General features: G+C 37.4%; 1 protein-coding gene across 1 annotated transcript in view; it reads left to right on the top strand.

Moving 5' to 3' along the window:
- LOC106875167 (F-box only protein 32) overlaps positions 1-14,154 on the top strand; it is an 84,206-nt gene extending 70,052 nt beyond the window's left edge. The window contains exons 7-9 of the mRNA XM_089344750.1: positions 1,555-1,814; positions 11,222-11,294; positions 12,516-14,154. Of these exons, the coding sequence (XP_089200876.1) occupies positions 1,555-1,814; positions 11,222-11,294; positions 12,516-12,608 (426 nt within the window). The 3' untranslated portion in view covers positions 12,609-14,154. The remainder of the gene's footprint in view (positions 1-1,554; positions 1,815-11,221; positions 11,295-12,515) is intronic.
- The last annotated feature ends 2,970 nt before the right edge of the window (positions 14,155-17,124 follow it).

Below are 17,124 nucleotides of genomic sequence, written 5' to 3'. Positions count from 1 at the left end.
CGAGCGCAGCTCTGTGCGCCTTGGGTATGTGCTGTGGTTTGCTGTGGTGCTCTTATGTTTACTGTATTGAAAGTGTTTTGCGTAGAATGTGTGCAGTACCCAGTAGTGCAATTTTCTGTATGTTATATATATTTGTAAGTCCTGATGTTTTTGTTATGTATTTGTCTGAATATTTTTTTATTATACCTAAGGCACCTACTATGATAGGAATTGTTTCTGTTTTTAGATTCCACATTCGAGTTATCTCTATTTCCAGGTCTTTGTATTTTGAAAGTTTTTCCATTTCTTTTAGAGAAACGTTGTCATCTGCTGGTATTGATACATCAATTATTATTATTATTATTATTATTATTATTATTATTATTATTATTATTATCATTATCATGTATTCAAAGTTTCTTTGCCCTCAACTTCAGGAAGCAGTTTAATATATGAATCTATCTTTTGTTGAGGAATGTCATGTTTGAAACCATTTCTTAAGATATGTCAAGTTTAATGAGGCAATGTGATTTGCAGAAAATACCAATTCCATTCTTTGGCAGATATTTAACATCATTCCTTGAATAACTATGAAACTTAGTTTCACAGTGAAAGTGTTAATAGATATAATAACCCCGTACAGTCTGTTATATGTTATTTAACACTTTTATAGCAAAAAGTAGACACATCCACTCCAAATTTCATTACTCTTAAGTTTGAAACTGCTTTCTCTTAAGTTTCTGTCAAGTTTATTGGGGCAATGTGATTTGCAGAAAATACCAATTCTGTTTTGATGGATATTTCTCATAATTTCTGGAATAACCATGAAATTCAATTGTAAAAGAGTTAATGAAGACAAAATTCAGTAACTCACCACCACCACCACCACCACCACCACTACTCTTGGTTATCTGTCTTTCTCTTCCTCCCATCCTCTCTTTCCCCCTCTATCTCTTTCTTTCCTCTCTTGCTCTCTCATCCTCTCTTATCCCTCTTCCTCTCTTCTCTCTCTCTCTTCCTTTCTCTCTCTCTTCCTTTCTCTCTCTCTTCCTTTCTCTCTCTCTTCTCTCTCTCTCTCTTCCTTTCTCTCTTTCTTCCTTTCTCTCTCTCTTCTTTTCGCCCTCACTTACCCCCCTCTCTCCTTCACTCTTCCTTTCTCCCTTCCTCTCTCTTCCCCTTTCTCTTCTTTTTCTTCCGTTTCTCTCTCCCTCTCTTCTTTCTTTTCATCTCTCTCTCTTTTTCTATTCTCCTTTGTCTTGTTCTTTCTCTCATCTCTCTCTCTCTCTCTCTTTCTATTCTTCTCTACCTCCCATTCTCCTTCCCTCTTTTTCCTTTCTCCTTCTCCCCCTCTCTACATTGCTGTTTCTCTCACTCACCCTTACACTCATACTTTCACTATCTTTCTGTCAGATTTAACCACTCATCCTCCCGAACTCACTCACACTCCCTATCACTCATTCCTCACTCACTCTTTCTCTCCCTCTCTCTCTCTCTTCATTCCTATTACTCTTCTTCATTTGATGCCCCCCTCTCACTCTCCTTTGCTCTCACTTTCTCATTCTTCCTCACATGCAGCGAGAAAATGATGGCAGGCTCACCTTTAGTGATTTGCCAGAAGACTGCATCCGAGACATCCTGTTACGGCTCAACGACCACAAGGACATTGTCCACACTGGTCTCACAAACAGCTTTATCTATGAACTGTCCGAAGAGAAGATACTATGGAAGCAGCTGTGTTTTTATAATTTCAACAACGACCAACTGTTGGTATTTATACCAAAGGAAGCTGACGAGTGTGAGATTGACTGGAAAATGGTTTACCGAAGATGTGTAAAGTACGTTACTTTTGGCTCTTTTTTTCTTTCTTTTTCCTTTTTTTTTTTATCAAAGAAGATAAAAAAGAGGGAAATAAAAAGCTTCTGATAATGTGGAAAGTTTTGTAAAACCTTTATATTTCAGGTGCAAAGGCCTATCTCCAGAAGGAAAACAGTCTGGGAAATGTCCAGTTATGCAGGTTCCATTAACCCTTTCAATTTTGTTAGCATTTATGTAGCAGCAGAAGTCACTTCTTTTAATGTTTTATTGTGTTATGGACACAGGCGTAGCTCTGGGTTAGAAGTCTACTTCCCAGCCATAGGGTTTCTAGTTCAGTCTCACTGTGTGGCTTTGTAGGCAAGCGTCTTCTACTGTATAGAGCCTTGTGAGAAGATTTGATGGATGGAAACTGAAAGAAGCCTTAAGCATAGTCATGGCTGTATGGTAAAAAGCTTGCTTTCCAACCATGTGAGTTGGATGATTTGACAGGAGTCGGCCAGGTAGAAAAACTACCCTAAGCTACTGTGCCTGTTTTGGCATGGTTTTTACTGTTAGATGCCCTTCCTAACACCAACCACCCTGCAGAGTGGACTGAGTGCATTTCACGTGACACCAGCACAGAGAAGGTTCGTTTTGCCATGGTTTTTACAGCTGGATGTCCTTCCAAATGCTCACCACTTCACAGTGTGGACTGAATGCTCTTTATGTGGTACCAGCACCGGCAGGGTCACCAAGTAGCTTGAAAGACAAGTAATCTCTGAGAGGGAAAGGGGCATTGGAGGATATATACATATGTATATGTATGCGTGTGTGTGTGTGTGTGTGTGTGTGTGTGTTTGTGTCTCCTTGTCTTGCTTGACATTTCAAGAGAGTTGTTGTAAACAAGTGTCACTGTCACATTAGCAGTGATATTCATTTTCAATATTATGGGGAGATATCAGGTGGTGAATTGGCAGAATTGTTAACATGTCGCACAAAATGCTTGGTGGCATTTCATCAGTCCTTACCTTCTGACTTCAAATTCCCCTGAGGTTCACTTTGTATTTCGTCCTTGCAGGGTCAATGGAAGAAATACCGGTTGAACCCTGTAGATTGATGTAATCGATATTTACTCCCTCTTCTGAAATTACTAGCCTTATGCCAGCATTCGAACCTATTACCTATTCTATGGGAAAATCATGTCTAGCCTTGGGGAAATATTAACTTGCTTGGCAACAGGTGAGTGTTGGTGACAGGAAAGGCATTTGACTATAGAAAATCTAACTTAAAAGAAGTCATTCAATCCATGCAAAAAACGTATAAATAAATAGTAAAACATGATGATGATGATGACCATCATCATCATCATCATCATTAACATCTGCTTTCCATGCTGGCATGGGTTAGACAGCTTGGCTGGAACTGGTAAACCAGAGAGATGCACCAGATTCCAGTCTGATCTGGCTTGGTTTCTACAGTTGGACACCCTTTCCAATGCCAACCACTCAAAGAGTGTAGGAGGTGCCTTTTACACACCACTGGCACAGGTGCCATTTACATGACACCAGCAATGGCCACAACTATGACTCCACTTGACAAGTCTTCTCAAGCACTGCATATCATCAAAGGACTCGGTCACTTGTCATCGCCTCCATAAGGCCCAACATTTGAACATCTTGGTTCTGGCAATGGCCATGACTACAGGTGCCATTTACATGACAGTAGCAACGGCCATGGCTGTGATTTCACTTGGCTGAATGAGTTAGAATTCAACAAACAATGCTCGATCCCTGTTCCCTGTGATGTTCTTTAGGTTATTTGGTATTTGTGGTTAGATAAGAATAGTGAAGGCATGTGGCTTAGTGGTTAGGGTATTCAGCTCACAATTGTAAGGTCGTAAGTTCAATTCCAGGTAATGCATTGTGTCCTTGAGCAAGACACTTTATTTCACGTTGCTCCAGTCCACTCAGCTGGTACAAATGAGTTGTACCTGTATTTCAAAAGGGCCAGCCTTGTAACATTCTGTATCATGCTGAATCTCCCTGAGAACTACATAAAGGGTATGTGTGTCTGTGAAGTACTCAGCCACTTGCACATTAATTTCACAAGGAGGCTGTTCTGTTGATTGGATCAACTAGAATCCAGCGTGTCAGTCAGATAAGACGCCCTAGCTCCATCCTCCTCCATTTGTTTCATTTTCTTTTGCTTCCTGCCCTTTGACCATTTGGTCATTGGAGGCATTCACTGATGACATTGCAACCAGATGTTGCCACTTATCTTTGTCTTCTGCTACCCTCTGTGAGCCAGCAAAATCAAACCCTGTCTCCTTCCTTGATGTTAACCCAGGCAACTGCTCATCTGGTGGGGGTGCTGTTCTGGTTGTCATCTACTTGAATGTTTCATGGACAAGTTAGCTTAGCGGCGCCCATTCCTCTCCAAGCTGTTAACCATAACTGTATACCTCTGCCTGAGATACGCCTTGGCACCGAACACTAGGCCGTTAGCCTGAGCAGGTTCTTCAGCCCTTGGGAAATGTTACTTTGGAGTCTATTGTTTACTGGTACAAAGTTAAAAGCATACCCTCACTTGGTTTGGCCCAACAGTTGAAGTGGGGTACCGAGTATGGCGCTAGGAACCATCAAATGAAAGATTGAGTGTTGAATGAAAGTCAGTCCAACTGCCTGTTCACCCGACTATCTCAGACAAGGTGCAACTGTCAGATACCAAATATACAACCTCTATCCAGAAACCACTCTATTACATTCAATACCGTGAAGATAAAGAATCATTGAGTTATTCCCCCTGACTTTCACACAGTTGTCTCCCATGGCTCACACTGTAGCTGAGTATATGTTGGTCGACTATCGTGGTCGATAAAGTCCAACCTAACACTTTGTTCATTTGTATACCCCCATGTAGGATCTGAGGCCATAGTCAGACGCATAATGGTGACCGCATACTGGACACACAAGGGAACGCTCTGGTGTGTTAGATCTAGCCTTTATTGCCTCACGCTTTTCCATTTGGCTAACTCGTCTTTCATTTTCTTATGCTTTGGTTCCCTTCAGATACTGCTTGCCTCCGTTCAGATCTGTTTGTGGCGGTGATTTCCTATCGTTCCTCATCAAAGTCACATTTCTGGAGGGATTTTTTTTTCCAGCTGAGTAGATGACCGATGCTTTATCTATCGACTCTGGAGGGATGAAAGATGAAGTTGATTTCAGCAGGATTTCGTTTCAGAATGTAAAAAATGCCATCATTCCTGTCAGTTACTTTATCATTGCTTAAACATTTTACCAGTCAACCAGTTTTTATTTCCTCTTTTCTTTTAAATTTGTTCTGTTTAAAATTGTTATTAACGTTTTATTTGTTAAGAAGCTTGCTTTCCAACCCTGTAGTCTTGGGCAAATGTCTTCTACTATAGCTTCAGGCTGACTAAAGCCTTGTGAGTGGATTTGGTTAATGGAAATTGAAAGAAGTCTGTTGCATATATATATATGTGTGTGTGTGTGTTTCTATATATAAATATATATACAGGTGCAGGAGTGGCTGTGTGGTAAGTAGCTTGCTTACCAACCACATGGATATTGGTTCAGTCCCACTGCGTAGCGCCTTGGGCAAGTGTCTTCTACTATAGCCTTGTGAGTGGATTTGGTAGATGGAAACTGAAAGAAGCACGTCCTATATATATATATATATATATATATATATATCCTCTTCTGGATGGTCTCCTTGTTTGAATTGGTGAATGCTGCCATAATCCTTGCCTTCAGTTCATCTTTGGTATTACAAAGAGTTTTGTTGGTCTCTCACTCAGCTGTACCCCACACATAATAATCAAGGATGTTGCAGTCTGGGGAGTTAGGTAGCCAGATGTTAATGATGACGTGGTTGCAGAAATTGTCTGATAGACATGACTGGGTTCTTCTACTTGTGTGGCATGGTGCAGAGTCCTGTTGCCTGACGTAGGGTCTTCCAGCAGCTACCCTGTTGACCCAGGGTAGCACTACCTCCACCAGGCACTTGATGTAGGCCACCGTGTTGAGTCTGAAGCTGTGTGGGAAGATGAACGTAGATATAACGTCACCATCACTACATCACTCGCAGTACATGTCTTCAGATTGACTCACAAACACTTTGAAATGTTCATATTAGAGCATCTGGCACAAACAGTACAGCGTGTAATTTCCAAATTTCTGGCAAAGTGAATTGCATCATGGCGCTGTTTTTCTCACAGACTGTGCCCAACTGACTTTACTATATGGTGTAGTCGGCAAAATCAAAGACAAACAATGCACATGCCCGAAATTAAAATTATGACATGGCAACAATTTACCCATCGCACCCTCTATATATGTATATAAAAATATGTATATATGTATATATATATATATATATATATATATATATATATATATATATATATATATATATATATATATATACATATATGATGTGTGTGTGTATATATATATATATACACACACACACATACACATGTACTCACACACACACACACACTACATATACATACACACACACACACATACATAAACAGCCACAACCACACTCATATATACACACACACGCGCACATTCACATGCTATCATTACACACACACACACACAGACCTGTGCGCATGCACATACCCACACATACCTCCTTCTCTTACACTCTCCTGTCTTTGAAAGAACTTTTTCTCTACCCTTTCCCTTCCAGTCATTTCAATATGTGACCGCATGGGTATCGTTGGCGATTTTCTTTCTCCCTCTTCCCTTCTTTGGACTTTTTCTCTATTCCTGACAAAGAGCTCCGCTCGAAACATGAAATCCTCTTTTTTTTCTTTCCTTTCCTGATCGTCCAATAACACTGTACTTATTCCACATCCTCGCATTGTTGTTTTTTCGTGTTTTTTCTTGCTTGTTCATGTTTGGATAGATTATATATATATATATATATATATATAGTATGTATGCATGTATGAATATGTGTGTTAGGGGGTTGGTGGATGAGTTGACGCCAGTCTTTTGTTTCAGCTTCCATTAATCAAATGACCTAAATTCCTCTTGTGCTTTTATCATTTGTCGCCATGAATAAATTAAGTATGGTCATTAAGATATTTAGATCATGATAATTAGATCAAGATAATTAATATATATGTGTGTAAACAGAAAACTATAGCTTATCTGGTGAAGAAATTCATTTTTGGTGCCTGTGGCTCAGGTTTCAAACCCCCTATGTTACATATGAAGTAGGTGTCTTCTACTGTAGCCTTTGGTTGACCAAGACCTTGTCAGTAGAATTTGATAGAAGATTCTTATTCAGTGTGCTGCACAGTAGGATTGAAACTACAACCACAAAGCTGAGAAGTGAATGTCTTAACCACACAGCTATGCTTATTCTTGTACAAAGTTATTAGCTGCTCAAATATGCTTGGGGCATATTTGAACTCATCTGAAAGCCGTTCACTGTGTTTTGTCATGGAGAAAATTTCTCACTGTAGACTAATGGGGTATTATTATTATTATTCAGTAGTTTTATTTTCATAACGTGCTTTCACTTCACTACCGAGTGCAGCTCTGTGTGCCTTGGGTATGTGCTGTGGTTTGCTGTGATGCTCTTATGGTCACTGTATTGAAAGTGTTTTGCGTAGGATGTGTGCAGTGCCCAGTAGTGCAATTTTCTGTATGTTATATATATTTGTAAGTCCTGGTGTTTTTGTTATGTATTTGTCTGAATATTTTTTTATCATGCCTAAGGCACCTACTATGATAGGAATTGTTTCTGTTTTTAGATTCCACATTCGAATTACTTCTATTTCCAGCTCTTTGTATTTTGAAAGTTTCTCCATTTCTTTTAGGGAAACGTTGTCATCTGCTGGTATTGATACATCAATTAGAAAGCATTTTTTTCTTCATTATCTTTGACAACTATATCTGGTCTATTTGCCTTAATTTCTCTATCTGTGTGTATTGGCATATCCCAGAGTATGGTTGCTTTCTCGCTTTCTGTGACCTTTTCTGGCATGTGCTTATACCATCTTTTTTCTGTTGTTATTCCATAGTGCTGGCATAGCTTCCAGTGTATATAGGTCCCAGCTCTGTCGTGTCTGTGAATATATTCCTTTTTAGCCAGGACTGGGCACCCAGAGATAATATGATTTATTGTTTCTTCTCCAGCTCCACATATTCTGCAGTTACTTGTTATGTTTCTTTTCATTATATGTTTTTGGTAATTTCTGGTGGGGAGGCTTTGGTCGTGTGCAGCAATTAAAAATCCTTCAGTCTCTGCTTTGAGTCCTGAGCTTCTCAACCATTGCTGGGATTTTTCTCTGTCTATTTCTTTTGCATTTAGTTTAGCCCAGTATTTACCATGTAGGGGCTTTTCTTGCCATCATCTTATCGTGGTCCGTTGCTGTTCTAGTTTTAGTTTGGATTTCATTTGTTTTCTTCTTCTTCTTCTTCTTCTTCTTCTTCTTTGATAGGTAGATTGATTTCTTGTTTGTATTTATCAGCTTCCTTAAATACTGAAAACAGTTTTTTGTTTTGCTCGTGTTTTGTGGCTATTTGTATTAGTTTTCATTGCTTCTGGAGTAGGTATTTTTGCAATCCTATGGTGGTTATTTCATAATGGTTTTCCAGCTGTATAAGACCCCTGCCACCTTTTGTGTGTTGTATATATAGCCTTTCTATGTCAGATTTTGGGTGGTGCATCCTAGATCCTGTCACTATTTTTCTTGTTTTCCTGTCTATTTTAGTTAGTTCATTTAGTGTCCAGTTAAAGATATTGTGGCAGTAAATTATAACTGGGACAGCTAAAGCGTTAATACCTATTATCTTGTTTTTAGCATTGAGCTCTGTGTTTAATTTGTCTATAGTATTCTTTCTTTATTTTTTCTTTCATTTGTGTATGTTGTATCCTATCTAGTTCATTGACTCCTAAATTTTTGTATGGCTGGCTTTCGTCGAGTTCTCTTATTTCATTGGCTTTATCTAGTGTGATGTTGCTACTCTAGTTAGTTTTCCTCTTTTCAGGGTTGCTTTGGCACATTTTTCTAATCCAAATTCCATATCTATTTCCTTGGTAAAACCATGTAATGTCTGTAGTAGTGTTTCCAACTCTTTATCATTTCTGGCGTATAATTTTAGGTCATCCATATATAAAAGGTGGCTGGCTGTTTTGCTGTAACATTTGTATCCGCATCCAGTTCTATTTAGCAATTCTGTTAAAGGTGTGAGTGCCAGGCAGAACACAAGTGGAGAGAGCGTGTCTCCCTGGAATATTCCTCTTCTAATGGGGATGGCTTTCGTTTTCACAAGGCCCTCTTTTGTTTGGAGCTGTAGCACTGTCTGCTATTTATTCATAGAGTGCTTATGCATTTTATAATAATTGGTGCCACCTTGTTTATGGCTAGTGTTTCGAGAATCCACGTTTGGGGAACACTGTCGAAAGCCTTTCGGTAGTCGATCCAGGCCATACTGAGACCTTTCTTCTTTTTGCGACTGTCTTCAGTTATGGCTTTATTGATCAATAATTGATCTTTACAGCCGTATGAGCCCTTGCAGCATCCCTTCTGCTCTTCTGGAAAGAGGTTGTTATTTTCCAGGTGTTTACTCAATCTCTGCGATATTATTGCAGTAAAGGCTTTGTAGATTGTAGGAGACAGGTTATAGGTCTGTAGTTTTGTGGTTTTGCCATTTCCGTGGATTTGGGAATTAGGATGGTTTTCCCTTTCGTGAGCCATTCAGGCATTGTCTCTGACTCTGCTAGTATGTTGTTAAAGTTTTCAGCCAGTTTTTTGTGCATTCCTGTCAGGTATTTTAACCAGAAGTTGGGGATCTTGTCGTGCCCAGGTGCCTTCCAGTTGCTTAGTCTTTGCAGTTCCTGGGTGACCTCTTCAGTTGTTACAGGGGTCCAGAGTTGCTCAGGTGCTAAGTTCGTTGTTTTAATGGTCCTTTTCTGGGGTTGTTGCTTCACCGACCATATTTCTTTCCAAAATTTTTCCACTTCTGCTGTTGGTGCTACAGTAATGTCTATTTTATTTTTACCCAGTTCTTGGGTGAAATGCTTAGCACTAGTGTCAATGTAACTAACTAGCCCCCTCCCCTCAAATTCTAGGCCTTGTGCATTTCTTAGTAAGGATTATTATTATTGTTCAGGCAGTGAGCTGGCAGAATTGTTAGCATGCCAGGCAAAATGCTGAGCAGCATTTTGCCCATCTTTAGGTTCTGAGTTCAAATTCCTCTGATGTTGATTTTGCCTTTCATCCTTTTGGGGGTCGATAAACTAAATACCAGTTGAGTACTGGGGGTCGATGTAATCGACTAGTTCCTTCCCTTGTTATTATTATTATTATTATTAAGGCGGTGAGCTGACAGAGGCATTAGCATGCTGGGCAAAATGCTTAGCGGTATTTCATCTATCTTTACATTCTGAGTTCAAATTCTGTTGAGGTTGACTTTGCCTTTCATCTTTTTGGAGTTGATAAATTAAGTACCAGTGGTGTACTGGGGGTCAATCTAATCGACTGGCCCCCACCTCCCCCAAATTTCAGGCCTTGTGCCTATAGTAGAAAGGATTATTATTATTATTAATGCTTAGTGGCATTTCATCTGTCTTCACATTCAGAGTTCAAATTCCACCAAGGTCAACTTTGCCTTTTATCCTTTTGAGGCCAATAAAATAGGTACCAGTTAAGTACTGGGGTTGATGTGATCAACTAGCCTTCTCCCACAAATTCCAGGCCTTGTGCCTATAACAGAAAGGGTTATTATTATTATTATTATTATTATTATTATTATTATTATTATTATTGAGTGAGAGAGCAGTGCATGCCATCAAAGTGACACTGGGGTAAAATATAAGAAGCCCATTATACCCATCATGACTACCCGTCTGATAAGGGTACATTACATCACAACTGTATGTGCACAACGTGGTGATCTCATATCAAGATAAACAGCGCATGACCTCGCAGGTGGGGCCCGGTTAGAATTTTCTGCAGGTCGAGTAGCCCATCCCGCTCAAAAGGTCCCTGAATAAGGTTTGTTTCAAAGATGCTGAGCAAAATATCCATGTTTCCAAAGGTGAATTATTCAAACCCCAAAGAATTCCTCTCAACACATAGCTATGAGGCTCCCCCACTACTTCTGCTCGTGATCAGAGATGCACATATCGTCAGCCACCAAGGGACATGCTCAACTGGTTAAGGTCAAAACAACTGACAAGCAAATCTGTGGTATTAAGCAGAATATTTGCTGTAGCCCATCTTTTATACCAAGACAAAACAATGTACATGATAACACTTCCAATCAATTAAGATCAGAAGCCATGAGAGCCACTACCTGGTACTGCATCCGGGCATTTATTATTATTATTATTATTATCATCATTATTATTATTATTATTGCTATTGTTATTTTCTTTCTATTTTTTGTTGTTTTTGCAGACGATTTGGAAGGAAAGATACATTTGCGGACATGCTGTGTATCTGTTGCAACTGTGATTGTATATTCTGGAAGGTAAGAAGATAGAGCTTCACATAGTCTGTGTCTGTGAAACCAGTATGCTGACCACTACACTATAAAGTGCTGTGGTTAATATGAAGTGGTCAGTATAGCTGTGCACTAAGAAGCTTGCTTCCCAACCACACAATCTGGTTTTAGTCCCATTGCATGGCACCTTGGGCAAGTGTCTTCTACTATAGCTTCAGGTCAACCAAAGCCTTGTGAGTGGATTTAAGAGATGGAAATTGAAAGAAGCTCATCATATATATAGCCACCTTTGTTATTTTATAATTTTCACATTACCATTTTGCTGAATTACCATTGATTCATATAGTAAACATTATATACTGACTGGTAGGATTTCACCAAACCATTTAGCGATGGAATAGCTACTACTGATGATCTTTAATTCCAAGCAAAACCAGCTTGCTAGTATAGTGATCTCACTTGATGTGGGGCAGTTGTAACCCCTGTCAGTACATAAAATGTGATTTCTATGGTTATAAAGATCTTTGACGCTTGTTTCTAGCAATGTAGGTGCTACTCTGCAGCCTCAATCACTATTGGTGACAACTGAAGTTTTCCTTTTTGGTTTTATATTGCATCTAGGCACCTTTGTTATTTTATATGTGTGTGTATCTGTGTTTGTCCACTACCACCACCCACCACTTGCAGTGTTTATGTCCTTGTAACTTTGTGGTTCGGCAAAAGAGAGCAAGAGATCAAGTACCAAGCTTTAAAAATATATCCTGGGATCAATTCATTCAACTGCAAATTCCTCAAGGTGGTGCCCCAACATGAGCGGAGTCCAATGACTGAAACAAGTGGTAAAAACAAAAACAAAAACAAAAACAAGGATCCATCAGATAATGCACTGAAATCCCATCCAGTGCAGTCTGATACACTTTTTACACCTTCTGGAATAAAAAATCTGAGGGGTCTGAGAGATCGAATCATTAAAATATAAAGGGTTTTTTTTATCTCTTACTTGTTTCAGTCTCTGGAAATAAAACCTATTATAAACCCATTATATGTATGTGTGTGTGTGCGTTTGTGTATGCATGCGAGTGTGTGTGTGTGTGTGAGTGTATGCACACAGATGTAAGTAAAAAAGGCCTTTGGCCTTTTTTGCATATTAGGAGGGAAAATAGCCTTAAAATGATTGTTGTTGTTGTTGTCATCTGTCCCCTTGCTCTTAATATCTCTAATGTCTACCTTCTCTCTTTCTTGTTGCAGTTGACTGGCCATCCCTGTTCCAAAGAAGATGAACTAGAAATTGTCTGCCGGCCCCTGAATCCAAAGGCCTTCCTCTCATTGTTTCTTCTCTAAATTATAAAACCCTCGATGTTCAGAATACTTGCCTGGTTGTATTTGAAAGTGGGACCTCTTTGTCCACAGCTTCCTGGACCCACCTTTACCTTGTTGGATAGAAGCTGTTGTGTTACTGATAATTTTTGTTTAATTGATAAATTTATTTATTTTGCTGACACATCATGTGATCCGTCTGAAACTTTTCTTGTCATTATGTGACATGGACACATTAATGCTAAAACTGAAATCTGGAGTGCTGTGTTACAAAAGTTGCGACATGAACTGATGTAGTGTACTCAAATGTTGGTATTGTAACATGTGTGACATGCTGACTTCAAATATTGGTGCTGCGCCACATGTAACATAACTACTGAACTCAAATATTGGTATTGTGACACGTAACATGACTGAATTCAATTGTTGGTGCTGTGTCACATGTAACGTGACTGAATACAAATGTTGTTCTTGTGATACATGTAATGTAACTAAACTCATGTTGGTGCTGTGTCACATGTCTTGTGACTAAACTTAAAACTGTTTGTCCTTTTTGTCACACTTGATGTAACTGGATTCAAAATTCTGGAGATGTGTCACAGTTGTACCATGAAAGGAACTAAAATTTTCATGCATTTTTTTTTTGTTTGTTAGTATTACTGTGCCCCTCTTATGCTGCATGAGAGTAGGCTAAAAGCCCCTGTGCCATGTTAGAAATGTGACACATCTCCACTGCAAACAATAGTATTTGGTTGCACTGTGACAAGCTCATACTTTGAATGTTGTCTGTCACACTTGTCAAACTAAAAACTCCTGTGTCATGTTACAAATATGACACATCTGAACTGAAAACTCTGGTGACTTGTCACAATTGTGACATGCGAAATCATACTCAGGTATCATGGTTACATATGTTATATCACTGAACTCAAATCTCTGTGTGTCACACTCTGATGAAATATTTAGGAATTGTGTGTCACATACCCTGGTATGTATTTCATGATACAGACTGTTGTTACTCTGAAACACTGTGTTACAAAGACACAGTTGAAATTTGGTGTCACAGTCTATTTGATATATTCAAGCTACTCATCTGTGTTACACCAGTTAGTGTATCATTGTTGTGATACAGTTCATTGCCTGAAAACCTTGCAGAACACGTATAGGACACATCCAAGGTCTGCCTACAGTCACTGTCTTTCTACATGCACATTGAAGAATTTGTTTAATATGTGTCACACACACACATACAATGCGTGACAGATGTAACATGGTTTAAATGCTTGAAAAATTGCCGACACATGACACATTCGAGTTCTGCTGTCACAGTCTTTCAACATGTATCTCGAATTTTAATTTGAATGTGTCATGCATTGGCTGTATCTAAATAGTTCATTGTTTGAGACACACATACACACATGAGCTCTGGTCTTATATTTTGCCAGTATTGGTCCTTGAGAATGTTGTCTTCCTGTTACATCTCCTGTGTTCCAGCGTTGGCACAGTTTACGGCTTCAAAAAGTTACACGTTTGTTACACATCCAGTGTAAGGAAGGTGTCTACCACTATTTATCATAGTTTGTTGTTATTTTATATTTATATTTTGTTTTCTGTTTCTGTTATTTTTTTAAGATGATGTGTGGTATCTATTTTTATCTTGAAGAATCTCTTAAATGTATGTTAAGAAATGTGTGTGTGTTTAAGCCTACATATACTCCAATGTATGTATATATGTATGTGCATGAGTGCTTATATAGATACGTACATGCATGCATACATACATACATACATACATACATACATACATACATACATACATACATACATATATATGATACATATATATATGATGCTACAAAAACGCAAACATCATTACACAAAGCTAGCATTTGAAAACTAAATTGAAAAAATATATTTTGGCCAGAATTTTATATTAGGTAATACCATATATATATATATATATATATATATACATGTCTCTTAAAGGATAGAGCTCAAAATCAATGCATTGAAGATACTTTATTGCAGCAACAATTATAATAACAGAAACAACCACAATAAGCCAAACCTATGCACATTTCAATAGGGTGTCCCGGATAAATAAACCACATCATAAGATGTCTCGTAAAATATTGTAACAAATTACAACATATTACAAATTACTGGATACTCCATCTCATCAGGGAATTTGTAATATGTTGTAATTTGTTACAATATTTTACGAGACATCTTATGATGTGGTTTATTTTTCCGGGATACCCTATTGAAATGTGCATAGGTTTGGCTTATTGTGGTTGTTTCTGTTATTATAATTGTTGCTGCAATAAAGTGTCTTCAATGCATTGATTTTGAGCTCTATCCTTTAAGAGACATGTATATATATATATATATACAAAAACTCAACTGTGAGTTTTTGGCTAAGACTGTTAACAGATACTATATATTTTGTAAAATTTGTTTTATAAAAGTATATATTTAATATATATATATATATATATATATATATATATATATATATATATATATATATATAAATATATATATATATATATATATAGACATGCATATATGTATATATGTAAGAATAATATATGTATAATATATGCATGTACAATACACACACACACACACACACAAATATATAAGCATATATAATGTACAAGTATATATCATATATACATAATTTATACACATACATAAACTCACATAAAATATGATAAAATATGTATATAATATACTGTATGTATATATATATATATATATATATATATATATATATATATATATATATATATATTTAATTATGTGTATATATGTATAGAGTGTTTGAAGTGGTGTACAGATATTGTATATTGAGAAAAAGGAAGGCAGTCAAAGTTTTGGATAATTCTTTATCAAGACAAAAATTTTGGTTTTAATTTTTGTCTTGAAGAGTTCAGTTAAATGAATGAAAGTGCTAATAAAGAATTATCCAAAGCTCTCCCTTTCTTTCTCTATCTCTCTCTCTCTCTCTCTCTCTCTCTCTCTCTCTCTCTCTCTCTCTCTCTCTCTCTCCTACTTTATATATATATATATATATATATATATATATATATATATATATATATATATATATATATATATATACACACACATCTATATACATATGCATACATAATATAGGATATATAAATACATATATACACATAGACACAGTCAAGTGGATATGTACAGATATAGAAATATATGTACAATTATATGTATATGTTGCGTGCTGTTATATTTGCTGAGGTTGCTTTGAGGGTGACACAAAAGCATGGATTTTCTTGGCAATTTATGAACTGTGGTCTCAAAATTCATTTGCATCTTATGGTTGGCAAGTAAAAAAAAAGAAATTCTCAGTGCCATTTGCATGGGACATTAAAACAATGTTTGGGCTCTTTAGCATTCATATTTCTCCGTCAAATTTATCTCCACTTAATCATGGAACTTCTGTTAAAACAAACTCTACTGTGGTGGATATCATGAGAGAAACTCACACATTGGCTTTTCATGCAAAATGCACTCCTGTTTATATCGCTAGCAGGGAGATAAATCCATGCCATCTCCATCATCATGTGATTTTAACCTTATTTGGTCTTGTCAATGATGGACTCTTGACTGCTAGAGATAGCAGTGACTCATCTCCCTGCTAGCAATATATTAAAAAAATAAACGTGCCAGAACAGGCACTGGTGTCGTGATTAGCCAGTGAACTTGTTAAAATATATGTATATTAGCAACACAGGCAGTATTAATACTGAGAGGTTATATTTATCCCCACTTAAACATGGATGTTCTGTTAGAACAAACTACACTGCAGTAAATACCATGAGAGAACCCCCCATATTGGATTTTGGTGCAAAATGCACTCTTGTTTATATCACTAGTAAGCAGATAAACCCTCCGTCAAATGTAATGCTTATTTATTTACATTGTTTTCAATTAATCATGCATTATCTCATAGCTTTGAAATTTTGATGATGTGCTTGTTTATTTTGAGAAGGACATTGTATGGTAGGTTTGAGAGGCCAGATCTGGTTGGTTTAAACATAAAACAACTACAAGATTTGGACCAGATGTGGCCAGTCTGAACATAAAACAAGTAGAATATCTGAACTGTATGTGACTGGTTTAACCCTTTTGCATTCAGATTTCTCTGCCAAATGTGATGCTTATTTATTCACATTGTTTTGAATTAATTATGGCTTATCTTGTAGCTTCAAGATTTCAATGATGTGATTATTTCCTTTTAGAATGCCATTGTAGCGTTGGTGTAAGTGGCCTGACCTAGCTGTTTTGAATATAAAACATAGAATATTTGGGTTGGATATGGCTGGTTCAAATGCTAAAAGGTTAAAGTAAAATTTAAAAGCAACAAACAAGGTTAATGCTCACCATCTAATATTGATATCAAACTTTTGGTAAAAGGCCATTAATTTCAGGGGAGGGGTACATCAATTACATTGATTCCAGAACTTAACTGGTACATATTTTATCAACCTTAAATGATGAAAGGTGA

This window comes from Octopus bimaculoides, chromosome 28, assembly GCF_046866305.1.
Source record: "Octopus bimaculoides isolate indiv1 chromosome 28, ASM4686630v1, whole genome shotgun sequence".
Lineage (NCBI taxonomy): Eukaryota > Metazoa > Mollusca > Cephalopoda > Octopoda > Octopodidae > Octopus > Octopus bimaculoides.
The sequence above is the reverse complement of the archived record's forward strand: the minus strand, read 5'-3'. Positions and strand labels throughout refer to the sequence as shown.